The sequence below is a fragment of the Mauremys mutica genome, chromosome 8, assembly GCF_020497125.1.
Source record: "Mauremys mutica isolate MM-2020 ecotype Southern chromosome 8, ASM2049712v1, whole genome shotgun sequence".
Classification (NCBI taxonomy): domain Eukaryota; kingdom Metazoa; phylum Chordata; order Testudines; family Geoemydidae; genus Mauremys; species Mauremys mutica.
The window spans coordinates 14,838,622-14,856,471 of NC_059079.1; the positions used below are offsets into that span (position 1 = coordinate 14,838,622).

The following is a 17,850-nucleotide window of genomic DNA, read 5'->3' on the forward strand; positions in this document are numbered from 1 at the left end:
TTTAAAAAGTAAACCATCGAAAAATGCAGACTTTAAGCAACTTATGCAGCATTATGGATGTGCGTGACACTTGATATTCAAAATAAGCCCAGTCTAGAGGATATTATACCATATATATTTATTAGTAGCTAAAGTACACACAATTGTCTTTTAAAAAAAGGTCCCAGAAGAGTTCAGCTGGCAGTCGGAAATGACATTACATTGGACAGTGGCAACTTCTGAGCAGTCAGAGGCCAATCTGTTTTCAATCTAGTAACGTATCCCAAGTATGTGGGTGTCCTATAAAACACACCATATTGTTTATTGCTTGTTAGAGGATTTAAAATTCCAAACAAGATTAGAATAATTCCAAACCAGGTCAAATTTCAGATTTAAAAATCAGCAGATAAGCAATATTTCAACAATAATGTCCCATAAATGCATGTTTGCATTCAAAATATATGAAAGGAGCATACTTGCACCCTACTGACTTTTTTACTAACAGAAAATGGCATTTCATATTTACCTTGTTCTTAAAGTACTGCCTGGCATAACTCTTTACTTGTAAAACAGTGCGACTTCCAACCAACTTGGCAATTTTTGTCCATCTTCGGCCAAATTTAGCCTAGTGTGACAAAATAAATTAAAATCAACCAATGTTTTCTACATCTAAGCATCATTCTTTATACAAGGAGAAAAAGTTTTACAGAAGCAATTGTTTATTAGAAATCAAAAATAGCACTTTTTGGAACGATTGAGTAGTATTACCTAGATACTGGACAGCTAGATTAAGCAATAAGTATTATGAATTCACTGCTCCTTTATGTGGAGACTCATCAATGGCCTGATCCTGAAAGCACTAAAAACCATACTGGTTATTACCTTGAGGAGTTCCATTGAAGGTAATTATAGAAGTCTCATTATATTAAAGCACTACTAAATTTAAATAAGTCTCTTGGAACTCTGGTCCTGTTCTTTCCAAACAGGTCCATAGTTGTACATAGCCACCTTATGCCATTTTTTAACTACACTGTATATAAAAAGTAAAAACCCAGCAGTTCATATATGTGCACCTCCACTCCAAGTACTCTGAATGAATAAAAGGCCAGATTCAGACCCTGATCTTGTAAAGATTTATAAACATGCTTAATTTTATGCACTGTGAGTCCCACCAAAGTAAATGGAACAACTCACAGTATTAAGAATATATGTTGAGTTTCTATAGGATTGGGGTCTTTAACTATGCACAAAAGGCAATGCTAACGCAACCTGGAAGTCACAAAAGTTAGCAGGATGATTAAGGGATTGGTGTATTTATTACATACATTACAGTAATGTCTAGAGGCAACAGCCAGGCTGGGGTCCCACTGTGCTGTGCTCTTCACCAACATAGAAAAAAAGCTCCAACGTGCATACATTAGTGCCTGGGGAAAAATGTTTTTTCAGTTTACTAGATTTCAAGGCACCCCTTCACGTTTGACACTTCCTTTGTAAACTACAGCACTACTATTGTAACACTGCAATAGACAAATCAGTAGACCATGGGACAGTCTAAGGCCCAAATCCTGCAACTGGATCTTATTTTGCAATGAGCACTCCATTTTTTTTATGAAAAAGGGTTAATATTGCATTTATTTTTTAAAATGAGTTAGTTTATTTTGTTTTTGGTTTTTTTTACATAAAATTGAACACTGAAAAATACAATATTTACCAGTCCTTGTTCAAATAGCTCTTTTTCTTCTATTGTCCACTTTACTGAGCAGCTTGCTGATTTTGTAGGTGAGCGAACCCTAAAATAATAAGAAAATGCAAGTGCCTTTTAAATGAATTCACATCTCCAAAAGATTACAACTATTTCTGAAATGTGGATTATTATACTTCTTTAACGGAAACGTAGGGGATTTGTTTTAAACTTTTATACTTTTGATGAGAGAACTAATTCTGGAAGGTTTTTGTATTACAGAAGTTAATTCAAGGCAACACAACACCCATCCACAACTTATTTTGCAGAGGGGTGTATTCCTGGGGGGGGAGGGGAGGGGGGCAGACAACAAGGAAACTGCAAGCAGTAGGATGCCAACTGTAATTGTTCTTTTTTTGTGATGTGGACATGTCCTTCAGAAATCAAGTTAATTTAATACAGGCCATTTAACAGTCAAAAGGCAACTGTCAAGTTGACAATGTCCCTTTAACAACCTTACACAACCAAAGAAACAAGATTAAAGGTTAAAGGGGAGGTACAACTGATGTTTTATGCTAGTGTTCTGTAACTTAACATAAATGAAAAAGAGCACTTAAAAATACAACTCAATTATTCAAAAAGTACATACATGACTTTTCCTGTTTTCTTATGTGGACTGTAAAAACAAAACAAAAAAATAGTGACTGCTGATCATCTCAGCAAATATATACATTTTAAAGAAAGTCTCATTCCTGGCCCAAATTTCTACTGTTCCATCATTTCTTTCCCCCCCAACAGCAATTTTACCTTTTCACAGATTTTTTGTCACCTTCCTTTTGATCAAGCCATATTTTTTCTGGAAGCGATTTATTAGATAAGTAATACCTGCAATCTTTACTAAGGAATTTTTGGATACACAGAACAGAACTATATACATACAAAAATTCTGATAAAATTGCCACTGGTTTAAAATACTATTGAGTTAAACAAAGGAGGAAGTGACTGTTTGACTTTGTAAACCACATACTCACATTATTTCTAATAAACTAGCCATTCTGCTTCCTCCACAGCCTGTTTTCCCTTAGGACTTTGACACAGTAGTAGGACATTTTCTTCTCATCAATATCAAACACCACAGCCTTTTTGCAATTCAAGTCTGAATAACTTATTCCCTTGGTAAAAAATATTCTGTAAAGTACTTTATTTCAAAGGAAAAAGGACAGGAAAACAGAGGTAACTCACATTTGTTAATATGGTCACCTAACCAGCTAACTGGGATAAAGTATCTCAGCAATATTAGGAGCTCTCATATTGTCAATAAGCATGAAGTGTTTCTCAGAAGTGGCATTAAAAGAGCTCTTGCAATGAATGGATATTTCTTCTACCACCAAAGATATGAGTGAATGTTAAGTGAAAAAAATCAGGAGAATCATCAAGTTTGGGGCACCTGAACTTTATGGATGTGTATATGAAAATTCCCTTGAAATAAAATACTTTGCAGTTATATAAACTCTGTCATCTGATAAATGAAATGTGCTTTATATGCATTAATAATCCTCACAACACCCATATGTGGTATTACTACTAAACCCATTTTAAAAGATGGGAAACAGGCATAAAAAGGTTAAGGATACATCTACGCTGCAAAGGAAACCCCATGGCACCAACTCTCAGAACCAGATCAATTGACTCAGGCTTGTTGCGCTAGGGCTGAGGGGCTAAAAATAGCAGTGTAGAAGGTTCCCACCTGGGCTCCCATAAGGAGGGAGGGTCTCAGAGCCTGGGCTCCAGCCCGAGGAGGCCCATCTACACTGCTATTTTTATCTCTGCAACCTGAGCTCCATGAGCCTGAGTCAATTAACCCAGGCTCTGAAACTCGGTGTTGCGGGTGTTTTATTGCAGTGTAGACATGCCCTATGAGACTCGCCAAAGCCTGAGGAAACTGATGGTTGCAGAGTGGCTGAGCCTGAGTGAATTCAGGCATATTACCTCATACTTCCATGCTCTAACTACTGGAGCACAGTGCTTCAAGTTCAGTAAACACTAATCTCTTTAAAAAGAATCCACTATATATATGCTTCCTACTAGAACAGAGAATTTTATATTGCCCTAGGAAAGGAACAGACATATAAGCAATTTGATAAAAGGATACTCTTCTTCCAACAACATTTTCTCAATGACGGCTCTGTTCTCTTCACTAATGGTGCTATCCAGTGTCCATGGCTGAAAATGACAGATAAGTTTTTCAATTATTTTATTTGACACACAAATATCTAATACTTCCTCTAAAGCAAAACCAATCACAGGTTGATTTTTTTTTAGAAAAGATAAAAACATTAATTTATATTCTCAAATGGCTGGGGAAGAAATACAACGTTTTGAAAATCTCTGTGAAAGATGTACCATTCATTTAAAACAGACAAACAAACCAAAAAGTCTTTATTGCCTATAAATTACTTACAAGGCCGTTATCTGTTCTCCAAGATGAATCAAGGTAGTGATCTTGCAATAAGCCGGAAGCTATATTTTCATAGTCTCTGTAATAAAACTTTCAATCATTTTAAAGAAGGAAATAAAAGATCTGAAAGTTCATATCATCAATAATGCAAACACTTTAAAAGAAAATAGGTAACCGTGTCAGAATTGACATAAAAATTTGGACTTTTATAGTGTTAACATAAGAATGACACAGAGATTCTAAAATTTTAAAAGGTCACTTATAGTTTGTAGAAATATTATGTAGGGCTAGCTTTTCATAGATTTCCATTGAGCAAAGTGTAAACGACCCCCGTACAGAAAGGGACCTGACCTTTTCTTTAATATTTTTCAAACTGTTAGGGCTCTTACTAACAGTAGTATCTCTCCCTTCACGCTGTAGAATCATGCATAAAATATCAGCAAAATCAATTTCTGTTTTACTGAAAAGTTAAAAATTGTCTTCCAAAAGAGACTGAAAAAAAAGTGGGAGCATAGCTGTGAAGCATAAATACATAACAGAGGCACCAGAGGCTCGTAGTTGTTAGAAGACAGTTTTATTTTCAGCTGTCACTGCCTTCTTGCTCGATCCTCATTTAACCTCTGTCCCTCAATTTCCCCAGGTGTAAAATAGAAACAACAACCCCTTGGTAATAGTCCAAGATCCCTGGAGGAAAGGTGCTATTTTAGAAAAATTTAATTCCTAAGGATAATCAAGTACCAGTCTTTAATCAAACTGATAACCTTCACATGTAGTAGTATTTAGGGCACAGCTGTACAATGTGATACCTCATGGCATTAATACTTTAAGAAATCCAGAAACAAGTCCTATGGTTATAGAAGCTCTCATTTTAGTATACTGCATATACTGTATATGCTAAGTAAGTTAGTGGAAGCTGAAGGAACACTTTGGAGTACTAAGCTTTTCTTTTTTTTGTTTAGCTGCATTACGTAAGAAATATTACTGTAATTGAGGGGAAAATGGACAATTCCTAAGAGAACTGTTTTGGAAAATATTATGTATTCTTAAAATCTTTTATATTCCTCTTCAGAAAGGGACAAATATTCTGAAAGCATTCTGAGTTTAAGATGCTGCTGCTGTATGAAGAATAAACACATCAACATTTGATTCACTTAGAAGCCATCACTTGAGATTGATGAGGATAAAGTATCATCACTTTCCGCTAAGCATAAAAAATTGCACTGAGATTACAAAAGGGGAGAGAGACTGAAGCCTGTGGGGTCCAACTGCACATGCAAATCCTTTCAATAAAGGGAAAGCAAAATGCTAAAGTGCCTTGACTTCCTTTGTGATCAGAAAAAGTAACAACAAGTAGAGTTTTTCAAACTTCACAGAACCATTAAAAGAAATGGAGAAAAACTATTAGCTCATTTACCCCAACATCCTGTCACTGCAGGATTGTTATATCGGTCATTGCTTTGTCCAGTCTAATCTGGTCATTCTCAGGGCAGGTCTACATATAAAAAGCAGCAGCAGTGTAGCTGCACGGATGTAGCATATTTTTGAGAATGCTATTATGGTTCTGCTGTCGGTGTAATCCACCTCCTCAAGAGTTGGTAGCAATGTTGACGGGAGAAGTTCTCCTGTCAGCATAGTGCTGTCTACACCAGGGGTTAGGTCAGTACAACTGCATCACTCAGAGGTGTGGATTTTTCACGCCCTGAGCGAGGCAGTTATACTGATATAAGTTTGTCATCTAGACCCGGCCTAGGTGAGGCAATTACTATTGCCCTGGGGAAATTACCATACAAACTGATATTTTGCTGTTGGAAAACATTCCCTGATCATCAACATAAGATTTCCTTAGTTCAACTTCATCCAATTACTAGGAAACTCACCCTTCCCTGAAAACAGTTATTAGCCATGTGCCCCCCTGAGGTAGTGATGAAAACAGTTTAACTGATAAACAAGACTAAACTCTTTTCTCCCACCAGTTCCAGGTACCCCACTGCAGACAATACATCAGTTTCTTAGAGTGGAGAAAGCTCTAATTATAGGCCCCCTTGGTACATACTAAAAAAAAAAAGTAATCTTCCTACATAAAATACATTTGACCCAGGACACCCTTTTTGGAATATACAAAAATATGATTTTAGGCAACAGAAAATTTGAGAACCATGAAGATGGGCAATGCATGCAATAAACACCCTAGGTTACACACATCCCACATGGGCTTCTTCTGCAAAACAGTTTTATTTTATAAAGCACCTGTCACACACACTATGGCTTGGTCTACACTGAAAAGTTATATTGGCATACGTATGTCAGTCAGAGGTGTGAAAAAACACCTCTGACTGAGGTATCTATGCCAACAAAAACCCCAGTGGAGATGCAGTCATGTTGACAGAGGAGGGCTTCTATTGACATAGCTAACTTTGGTCAGGGAGGTGGTGTTCTATGCAGACAGAAAAACTTGTGATGGCAAAGGCTGTCTTTATTCCACAGCACTATACCTCAATAGCTACGCAGGTGTAGTCTGCATAGTGTAAACATACTCTTCATCCCAAAGTTGCTCTGGAGAGTTCAGTATAGATGCAGAAGCAGATTATTAATTTGAGCAAGAGAAAAATTAAGAAGTCTAAAACAGGAAAGGTGAGACAAGTGAAGTAGAGCTACAAATGGGCAGATCATATTCAGTTTTGCCAACTCTTGCGTCTTGCCATATTTTTCATCAGGGCCTGGGGCAAAGCAATTTTGGGGGCCCCTTCCATAACAAAAAGTTGCAATACTATATTCTTATGGGGGCTCCTGCAAGGCCTGGGGCAAATCGCCCCACTTGCCCCCCCTCTCTGGGCAGCCCTGTTTTTCATAAAGCTCCAGCTTCTGGATTCAAGTCCTTATTTCAGAATCTGTTTCCATTTGAAACCAGAAGGGCAGTTTCTAACCCTTTTGGTTGCGCCCAAAGCTCAAAAACATGACCCGAGCGGCCCCAGGAAGACTCAGAAACCAGACGGTAAACGAAACTGGCCCAGAATTTATTGTTCTTTTTCAAAATCGAGACTTTCACACCAATCTCGTGGTGCCTGAGGCCTGACTCTGGCCTGTCACTCGCCTGGGGCAGGCCATGGCGTCTCTCCTGCCCCAAAGCGCTCTCCACCGGGGTCACTAACAGGCCGAAGCGCAGGGCCGGGAGGGGGGGTGTGTGTGGGGGGGGAGGGGGGCGCTCTGACCCCTCCCGCGCCCCCCGTCTCACGGGCTGTGCCATGGAAGATGCCCCGGCCCTGCCGCCCCCACCCCGACACCCCTCCAGCCGGGATGCCCGGGGCCTGCAGCCGCGCCAGGCTCCCCGCTGCGAGGGGGCTGAGGAGGGGCAGCGAGCCCGGAGCGCCCCACAGGCCCAGGAGAGTGCGGGGGGAGCCGCCCCGCGCGGCTGAGCGGCGCCTCAGGGGGCGGAGAGCTGCGCTCTCCCGGGGGCGGAGTCTCCCTCCCCCGCTCGCTCGCTCACCCCCGCAGCGCCCCGCCGGCCGCGGCTGCTGCCGCCGCATCCCCTTCGACGTCCACATCCGCCTCCTCCGCAGCCGCCATGATGCCGCCGCGGCCGCCGTCCGATCGCGCGAGAGAGGCGGGGCCGCAGGACCACCCCCCCTCCCGCAGATCCGCCCCCAGACAACTGAGCAGGCGCGTAACTGTGAGCATGCGCAGGACAACGTTTGAAGCCTCCGCCCGACGCTCACGCTGCCCTTCCATGAGTCTCTTTCTACCCTCTTGGCTTAATTAGCCTGTATCTGCCTCTGCCGCCTGACGGCGAGGCGAGGCGGAGGCGGGGGAGCAAACACGGGGAGAAAGAGGAGCGACTCCCTAAGGATAGGGGAAGAGAGGAGCAAATACCCAAGGGAGGGGGGGAGAGAGGGGTAAATACCCAGCGGAGGGAGAGAGAGAGGGGCAAATACCCAGGGGAGGGGGGAGAGAGGGGTAAATACCCAGGGGAGAGGGGCAAATACCCAGGGGAGGGAGAGAGAGAGAGGGGTAAATACCCAAGGGAAGGGGGAAGAGGGGGGTAAATACCCAGGGGCGAGGGGGGTAAATATCCAGGGGAGAGGGGCAAATACCCAGGGGAGGGAGAGAGAGAGGGGTAAATACCCAGGGGAGGGGGGCAAATACCCAAGGGAAGGGGGAAGAGAGGGGTAAATACCCAGGGGAGGGACAGAGAGAGGGGCAAATACCCAAGGGAAGGGGGGGAGAGAGAGGGGCAAATACCCAAGGGAAGGGGGAAGAGAGGGGCTTGGCTAGAGTGAATTTACTACATCCCAAGAGGAGTGATCTCTAAGAAGTCTTATGCTCTAGGATGATCAAAGAGACTCCACTTACCCTGGGCTGAGACTATGAAATGCTCCTGTTGTCTTGGAATAAAACTCTGGCTCAAGGAGCCCTTTCACTTTCATTGGAAGTGAGGCTGTGAGAAGCTTTTTGTTTTAATTTAGGGAGCTCTGGCTGCATGAAGCCTCTTTCCTCTGGTTATTTGAGTTTCAAACCCTGGATGAATTGGTTTTTTTTTTTTCAGATGGCCTTGGTTTCCAGATCTGTTTTTCAGTTCCATAAGAGACCTTTTACCCTTTGCGCTAAATAGAACAACAGTGATAATGATGGGGATGGCAAAATACAGCAAGGGTAAGGATCATTATCAGGTAAAACATGACTTCAGATGTGGTTCTATTAGAAAGCTTTTACACAATTCCGAACCAATAAAAATATATTCAATTTAAAGAAAAATCTACAGGAAATATTAAAATTAATTAACACTTCACTGCAGTTTATGCAGTCTAGCTTTGTGCTAGAACATGTGAGCTTGAAAAAAACTCATTACAAACAACGGTGAAACTGACTAGTGTGTTTTCATTGTCCATGCTGAGAAAAGCAAAAAGTAAATAAACAGCATAGATAGTGACATGTAAAATGAAAATGTATTTTTATAATCTTAGTTGCTGTTTGTAACATAGGAAAGGAAATTTGTGTAACAAACCTGATTTTAACCAAACAGTAATACTTTAATTAAACTTAAATATACTAGTTAATATTGTATTTGAATATCTAGCACTTTTTGACTAACCTCAACCATTACTGGCCAACCGCAACCATTCAAAAATCTTGAGTCAGGCCCCAGAAAATCTTGATAGATCATCTTAAAAGTCTTGATTTTAAAAAATAATAAATCTAGGATTCTTATTTTCATTCTGATTTTTGAGCCTGTAATGTTCACATTTTCAAGCTTTAATTTTCAACACCAAGGGCTAGAAATGTACTTATTTTTTTAACATAAAAGATGAGATTCGTTCATGCTCATTTGACTCTCAAGGTTGGATCTCTAAGAAAGACACCAAATATCATGAGATTCATAATAAAAGCAAGAGAGTTGGCAACACATAGTAGATCAACAATGGGTTTTATATCTTTATGTGTATATCTATATTTACCACCTCTGAAAATTAGCTTATTTTTATTAGCTCCAGCTTCATTCTTAGTTATCCTTATATCAATCAACCATGCCCAGGTATATATGATTTTAACGTCTGAACTAAAGATGTAGTATCCTATATATCCAGATTGTGTGAAATTATAATCTTGCACTTAAACATTTTTAATGTATTCCTCATCACAAATTCATCTTATTAACATTTTCTTTTTCAGAAGTGTTACAATCTGAGCTTGGTTGTCACTTGTGCTAAATTCTGCTACTTGCAGTGGAGTCTTTTTGAGGCCATTAGTGGCTTGTAAATTTGCTTTCTCTCCCTGAGACCAGCTGACAAGTGAGTTTACGGAGTTAAAATGACCAGTCTTGCAAGCACAATGCAATGGGGTATCCTTGTTGTTGTCTAAAGCATTAATGGCTGACCCATTACTCAACAACAAATTTATCAAGTCACCATGTCCATGTTCTGCTGCAAGATGCAGTGGAGTCTTTCTCCAGATATTTTTATCATCAATATTTTTATTCTTCCCTGCTGTCAAAAGGATCTGTACTATCTCTGCATTGCCTTTGATGGTCGCATAGTGCATTGGTGTGCAGCCATCCATGTCCTTAATTCCAAATCTGGCCTTCTGGGCTAACAGAACTTTAACTGTATTGAGATGGCCTCCCATAGCTGCAGTGTGAAGTGGGGTCTTTTTCTCCTTGTCCATTGCATTGGGATCAGCATTAAAACTAAGAAGCAGCTCCACCATTGCATGATCTCCGTTTTCAGCAGCAAGATGTAAGGGTGTCTTTGACTGCTTATCCTTTACATTAACGTTGGCTTTGTAATTCAGCAGCTTTTGAGCAACATCAGCATTACCTCTTTGGCTTGCGACATGCAAGGGAGTGACTAATTCCTTAGTGACAGCATTAATTTTGGCCCCAGCATTGATTAAAATGTCAACTATTGATCCCTTATTATGAAATGCAGCAACATGAAGCGGGGTTTGCTCTCCCTGGCTTGTGATGTTAACATTCATCCCTTTGCGGAGAAGCAGATTTGTGATGGAGACTGCCCCGGCTTGAACTGCCAAGTGTAAAACCGTGTTTGAGTTGGGCATCCTCTCCTCCAAACTAGCTCCCTTTGCGATGAGAACTTCTGCAGTCTCTGTTTTACCCATTTCACATGCCATGAGTAAAGGTGTGTACTGCATTTCATTGTGGGTGTTGATATCTGTGCCTCTGTCAACTAAAGCTCCTACAGTGCCATGCAGGTTCTTCTGGACAGCTTTAAAAAGAGCTGACGCCATCATGTCAGGGGACAATCCTTTAGAATATTCCAGCAGTATTCTGAATATGGATTGTTTGTTATTATTGAAGGCTACATCAATGATGTTAGAGTCGATGCTGGCTCCAGCTTCTAGCAACACCTTTACAGTTTTCTCAAATCCCTGGGAAATGGCGTAACCCAAAGCAGTCTGTCCCTTCTCATCCTTTGCATCAACTGGGGCACCATTCTTTAAAAGCATTTGTGCCAGGTTGCTCTCATCTTTGAGAGCTGCCATGTGTAAGAAGTTTTGCTGGTTCTTGTAGCATCTTGCTTCTTCTTTCAGAATCCTCTTCAGTATGTGAGCATGGTGGTTCTGAGCAGCCAAATGAAGTGGGGTTTTGGCTTCTTTATCCAAACTGTATATGTAGGCACCAGCTTGGAGAAGCACTTTCACTGCATCATCCTGGCCTTTTTCAGCGGCCCTGTGCATTGGTGTTCTTCCTTTTTTATCCTTTACATCTAGTTTAGCAAATTTGTTAATTAAATATTCAATTATTGCAACATGTCCATTAGCAGCTGCAATATGCAGAAGTGTTTCATTTGAGGCGTTTACTGCATTAATATCATTCTCCTTCAATACTTTCGCTAGATCAGAAAGATCACCTTTAGCAGCTGCATCAAAGGTACTAACAGCATTAGAATCATCTTTCTTAGGTTTTGCTGCAGGTAAATTTTGTGTTTGTTTAACTTTCTCTTTAGTTGCCCTTTCTTGCTTTGATAAAATATGTCTAGGAATATCTTTCTTCTCTTGGTTTTGTTCACTGGTCATTTCAATCCATTCCTTGTCCTTTTCAAGTAGATACCCTACCAGTTGTCTCCTAGCATCTCCAATACTTTCATTCACATCACTGACATATTTTTTTACTCTATTATATAGATTTGGCTCCACTTGTTTTAGACATGGATAAAAAAACAGCCTGCAAGCTCGCTCACCTTGAGAAACCAGGATATCCAAAACCCGGGAGTTCTTTGCTATTCGTGTTCTGTAGTAGGACATAACCATTTTTTTCTCTGGTGTAAAAATACCATTGTCTATCAACCAATTAAGAAGATGGTCTGGGTTGTTTATGCCTTCTACCAGTTCTTCCTTTTTTGTCTTTAGGACTTCTATGGCATATGGATTTGTAAACAAGCTGTTTAAATACATGATGATATGAGTAACTTCTCAAAAATGGATTAAATTATCATTTGAAATTGAGCTTGACAGTGGAACAGCAGAGCAGGATCACATAATTTCACAAAGTCTTTCATAAAGAACTGCTGTACCAACAACTGTAGTTCAATTAGAAATCATTGAAGAATACTGGGAAAGAAATCCAAAACTCCTCACCTTTAGTTTACCATCTTTGTTAGAAGTTCTCTGATCCTCTTTGCTGTTCCTTAGCAACAAGTAGAGTTGAGTAACATAACAAAACAAAACACAAATCAAAATAATAAATGTATTCTGCCCAATATGGCTATTTTACAAAAGATGGCTAATAAAATTAAAGAGGAAAAACTGCTTTTCTGAAGTTGGTAGTTAAGCTGCAGATCTTCGTTTACCAGGTTCCTCTTGAGGTATAAACTTTTTTGTTTGCTTCTTGTAGGCGGCAATGTGACCAATTTGTCAAATGTGACCAAACAAAATCAACAGCGTAGTTACTGTTGCTATAATTACGTTAGATAAAATTGTACACACTGATAGCTATGTATGGCAAAACCCCAGAACATACAAGAATTCAAATAATAACAAAACACTAAACAAAAAAGTGAGCGATTAAAAAAAAATAGAGCCGTTCCAAATTTGTTTAATAATTTCAAGATCATAAAACATTTAACATATTTTAAATTTATCACATAATGATGCACATTTAATATAACCTAATGTTTAACTCATGACTAAACTTCAAGTCTTCCCAAATTATTTCTTAGAACTTTATTCATCAGTAAATTTAGGTCCATATGTAGTGCTGACTTCATCAGTTCCTTAGACTTCTGCACCTTGGCATCCTGAAAGGACACTAAATTGGTGTGTCAGATTTTTCAGGGAGGGAGATTACCTTCTGCCTCCCATCCTGATATAGACCTTTTAGCTCTACCTTCTTTGAAGTCTAAATTTATGACCCTGCAGTACTCAACAGATAATTTTCTAGCAATGTGTTCGACAAACAGTGGTGGATCTAGGTGTGATTCATTGTGTTATGTCTAGAATAAAAGTAAATAAGGCCCCAAACCTGAAAACACTTAAGGTGCTTAATTTAAGGAGTAGTCTCATTGATTTTAGCTCTTATTTAATACTTTTTATCCATAGATTTCAAAGTACTTTACAGAGGAAGGTGGGTATCATGATCCCAATTTTAAAGATTGGGAAACAGGCTGAGAGATGACATGACATGCCCAAAGTCACACACCATGTCAAAAGCAGAGTTGGAAACAGAATCTGAGAATGAAATCCTGACTCTGTTAAAGCCAATAGGAGTTTTGTTATTGACTTCAGTGACAGCAGGATTTCACTCCATGTCTCCTGTCTTTCAGTCCAGTGCCCTATCCACTGGATTATGCTGCCTGTAAAAGAAATGTTTTCTGAGTATGTATTCAGAAAGTGACCATGATCTGTTACTAATTTTTAACTCTATGACTTTTAATTTTCATAATTAAGTTTGTAAAGGTTATTTTAGTAGGAAAATGGTTTATGGAAGAAATATTCATTAAAAGGTAAAAGTTTCAGCAGATATAGCAGCCAGTTTCAGAACTCAATAATTCCCCTGAATTACAAAAAATGCAGATACACCACAGATAGTAAAACCTGTACCATTTACAGTATTTAAGCATTGTATTATCACATAATAGGAATAGCTATGGTTTAGTGAATTAATCACAGGCCTAGGATTCCGGCGACCTGAATTCTGTTCCTAAATCAACCAATGACTCCCTTTGTAATCTGCAAATAACTTAACCTCTGGCCCCGATTTAGCAAGGTGCCACTTTTTAAGCATGTGAATAGTCCCACTGATTTCCACCTTGCTGAACTGGGACCTCTGTGCCTTAGTTATCTCATCTGTAAAATAGGCTAATAATACTTACACACATTTGTAAAGCCCTGTGAGAGTCAGAGATGGGGAAAATGTGGTGCAAATGCCAAGTATTATCGTTATAAAATACTCTACAAAATTACTTGGAAGGAACCTGTGAAAAAAAATCCGAAGAGAGAAATTACAAAAATCTTTAGCAGTTTGATCAATGTCATGATACTCTTCAAATCTGCTCTAAGCACAGTAATTAAACCTCCAACTGTGAATATTAAGTGAATCTATAGTGAACTACACCTAGCTGGCCTCTGGGTGGAACATTTGAACAATTTATGCCCTGCTTCGGTTGGGAGAAAGGCTATTAAATGTAATTTGGAAAAAAATAGTATGCAACAATTTACTGGATGCAAATCATAATCTGTTACATATTACCGAATACCTTTCAATTACTTCTGTATCATGCATGTGAATCTATCGCCATACTAGCTACCATCATATTAGCATTCACCATCAGGACAAGAACCACAGGTTTGCTAAGAAAATAACTGGAAATGCCCATATTATTTTATGGATTACATTTTAGGGTTGCATTTTTTTTAAAAGTTGTCTTCACAGTTGTCTCTGGCTGAGACTGGATATATTGTTTTCTACTCATCAGATATCAGGAAGGTTAATCCCTTTAAAAGTTCACTTGTACCCTTTTTTGTTGTTGTTTTCTTAGTGATGTACGAAAAGGACTTGAAATATTTCCCCTCATCATTTTTTTCCTGCTTGCTTTTTCTACTGGAAATTAAGTCTTTGTTTGTCCTGAAAGCCTCAGTGAAATGACGACATCACAAAAGACCATAAAAACTGAGATATTGAGAAACGGAGAGGGACAGGGATTCCTAGACTATATAAATGGATATTAATAAAAAAGAATTTTAACTTATGTAGCTATATCTATTTACTTATTGATATTTGGAGAATGGAGATCTGTGTTAAAAATTCAGTATCCTTGTCCTTTCAATTAAACATGAGACCACGTGCTTAAAGACATCCGTGAGGCTCTTCAGGAAAACCAGGCTTGATATTCCTGATATAGCTAAGAAAGAAACTGGTAGGAGAGGGAGAGAACTTTTCTGACCTTCCTTATATAAATAAATATAAAATAAAAGACATAAGCCCAATTTTTTAAGAAGTCCTTTCAAGGTAAGCTTTAACTATACAGGCTTCTGTAGTTCCATGCCTGTGAGGATAATTCCTCATTCACATAACTTTTCTTTTTTAAAGTAAATGACTGATTTTGTCCCTTACCACTCCTCATTGCTATATATTATGTCAGGACCTTTGTGTGTGGCATCAGGGGCTTTAACAGCATAGCTTATTTACATTAGGAAAATGTAGCAGAAATTTCCTACGGTTGCTAATACCAATTCAGTTTCATTAGCGATAGGAGTCCTATGAGCCCTAGTGAAGATGGGCTGCTGGCAGTATGTTAAGCAACATTTCAATTAAATATAGGCTGAGAGTTAGATAACATAATGCTTAAAATGTGAGCAGCCCACATGTGCTACGAGTAGCTCTCAGTGGATCTAACACCACTGGCATTAGCTACAGTGTGAAATTTTTGCAAAATGTTCCTAGTGGAGACATGGCTATGAAATATCTGTAACATCTGAATGTAGGCACTCTGTTGTTGTCTCTGTGGGCAGTCGGTGGGGGTCAACCTTGTAGAACTTAATGAGCAGGCCCTAAAAAGGGGAGGAGACTCCATGAACGGCAAAGGTCTTTAGTTGTAGCCTGAGCTAAATTAATTTCCCTGTTTAGAGCTTCTGATCACCACGTTAAACCATCTTGTCTGTTTAACCAAGTATAGCTGGTCCTGGAGCAACTGAATTCTAGTCTCAGCTCTGCTATTAACTTGTAACAATTTGGGTAAATTACTTAATCTCTGTGCCTTATTTACCTCTTCTGTTATAAGAGAAAAATATTTATCTACCTTACAAGCATGGTTATAAGTAGTTATTTAATATTTATACAGTGCTTAGAAGTTGTGCTTTGAAGTATTACTGTTTTCTGACTTTTCACAGATGTTTTATTTCTTCAGAGAACACTAGGGCCCATTGTCTAGGCAGAATATACCATGTCATTATAAAACATTTAATGTTATTCTTAATGTTTTTAATGAAAGCAAATAAATCTACACCTTGCAATGTGTTAAATCAACATTGTGGCAAATACTGTTTCACTTGGAAGTGACCAGCAGAGGACACTGTCTCTCTATTGATCATGTTTAGTGGGCAGAACCTGGCAGGGTGCTCTACAATTAATCATCCAAGGCCCAGAACCTCCAGCTGTGGTTTCTGTCTTCTGTTAAAACCAAATGTAATGTAACCAAATGACTTCCAAAAACGTCTTACATTCTCTAGGGCATTTTCCTGATAAAACTGATGGAAACACCAAACATAAAAATATCAACAGTGAGTGAAATTGTTATTAATGTTTCCCAATGTGTGTTTTAATTTCAGTTAAGCAAAACAAATGCCAACTGTTTATTAAAAACATATCTTTTGCAGAATAACCAGTGTATAATAGATACAGCACCGACACCATTATCTCAACATCACAAGGGACATGGAATACAGTTAGATAATCAAGAGGATTAATTCATAGACATGAATCGGGGCTATAACACTGTTTTGAATAACTAGGGGTTTAACCAAGGCTTGGCTAGTTGAGGATGGTGTAAGTCTAGATATAGACAATGCACAGCCTCAGTGTTAGAAGTGTTAATTAGGATTAGAATTTATTTGGCTCCATCACTGTAGTATCTGAAGAAGACTTATTCACTACTCACTAAGAGAGACCAACTGGTGGGAAATCAGATTTATGACTCAGGTAGGAAATCAGAATTTAATCAGTTGGAAAAGTCAGGACAAAGAGGGATGTTTTCCAGTGTCCGGTGTTGTGCTTAGTCATATCTCCACAAAGAAAGAATTCCAGAGGTGGGGGCCTATTACTGAGAAAGCTGCACCACCAGTTGGTATTTGAATAAGCAGTGTCCATTACTACAGTGCCACATCAACTGGTATTCTAAGTTCTGTAGTGGCATCACAAGCATACACAGTACCAGGGGTCAGACCCAAATCCCACTGAAGTCACTGGAAGGTCTGTACTGGCATGGTTATTGCTGTAATTCTTTTCTTTCTTCACCCAATCCCATTTTCTACTATTGGTCACCCTTTTCTGTGTCATGTCTTAATTTAGGTCCTGTTCCTGCAATGGGATCCAATATCCCAGACCTGCAATGTAGATTGCTGTGTTGCAGGGGTATGGACTAGCAAATCCTGGCACAGGAGTGGGGCTGTATATTGCGAGCTCATTGCAGCAGGGACAGTTTGTGTTTATTCTATAAAATGCATACACACTCTTGAGTCTTAATGATAAAACATAATGGTACAACTGGTATACTTTTATTCTATCTGTTCTTATTTAAATAACTAATGACAATGTCCAAATACCAGTAAAAGCTGTGTTATCCGGCACTTTACCAACCAGAAAGCACTAGAGACTAGCATTTTTATCTCCCAATGTAAATCTTCAATCTAGTAACCGGGACCAATGCCAAAGCTATTTGGGACCCAAGTATTTCCAAGAGCAGTTGGACTATGCGCCAGTTAGCTGAGAAGAGCGGAACGCTGTTCTTTCTGTTTGTATCCACCACTGTGATCGGTTGGTTTATTACTTGGGGTATTGTCCTGTGTTTATCGTAAAATATCAACGCCACCCTACCACTATGGCATCCAAAATACCAGCGAAAAGCAAAGGAGACTGTAGCATAGCTGACGGGAGGGGGCGGGAAGCGGCTGCTCCCAACTGAGCACATTCCCCAAAAGTGGCGCCCTTTTAATTTTTACACTCACCCCAGCAGTCTGGGTCTTCGGCGGCAATTCGGCAGCGGGTCCTTCAGCCACTCCGGGTCTT

At 39.4% G+C, this 17,850-nt stretch overlaps 2 protein-coding genes across 5 annotated transcripts in view; both read right to left on the bottom strand.

The window, feature by feature from the left end:
* Window positions 1-8,560, bottom strand: part of MYSM1 (Myb like, SWIRM and MPN domains 1) — a 29,076-nt gene extending 20,516 nt beyond the window's left edge. For 2 of the 4 annotated variants that reach the window (XM_045026084.1, XM_045026083.1), the window contains exons 1-7: window positions 7,603-7,696; window positions 4,122-4,197; window positions 3,813-3,883; window positions 2,468-2,545; window positions 2,310-2,336; window positions 1,691-1,769; window positions 506-604 (exon numbers count right to left, since the gene is read on the bottom strand). In XM_045026084.1, coding sequence (XP_044882019.1) covers window positions 506-604; window positions 1,691-1,769; window positions 2,310-2,336; window positions 2,468-2,545; window positions 3,813-3,883; window positions 4,122-4,197; window positions 7,603-7,682 — 510 coding nt within the window. In that variant the 5' untranslated portion in view covers window positions 7,683-7,696. Of the gene's footprint in view, window positions 1-505; window positions 605-1,690; window positions 1,770-2,309; window positions 2,337-2,467; window positions 2,546-3,812; window positions 3,884-4,121; window positions 4,198-7,602; window positions 7,697-8,465 lie in introns of those variants that run through there. The other 2 variants (XM_045026085.1, XM_045026086.1) reach the window with 2 other exon arrangements.
* A 1,195-nt stretch (window positions 8,561-9,755) lies between these two features.
* Window positions 9,756-12,023, bottom strand: LOC123375777 (CARD- and ANK-domain containing inflammasome adapter protein-like). The gene has a single exon (XM_045027025.1). The coding sequence runs from the start codon at window positions 12,021-12,023 to the stop codon at window positions 9,756-9,758; it is 2,268 nt and encodes a 755-aa protein (XP_044882960.1).
* Window positions 12,024-17,850: the final 5,827 nt, after the last annotated feature.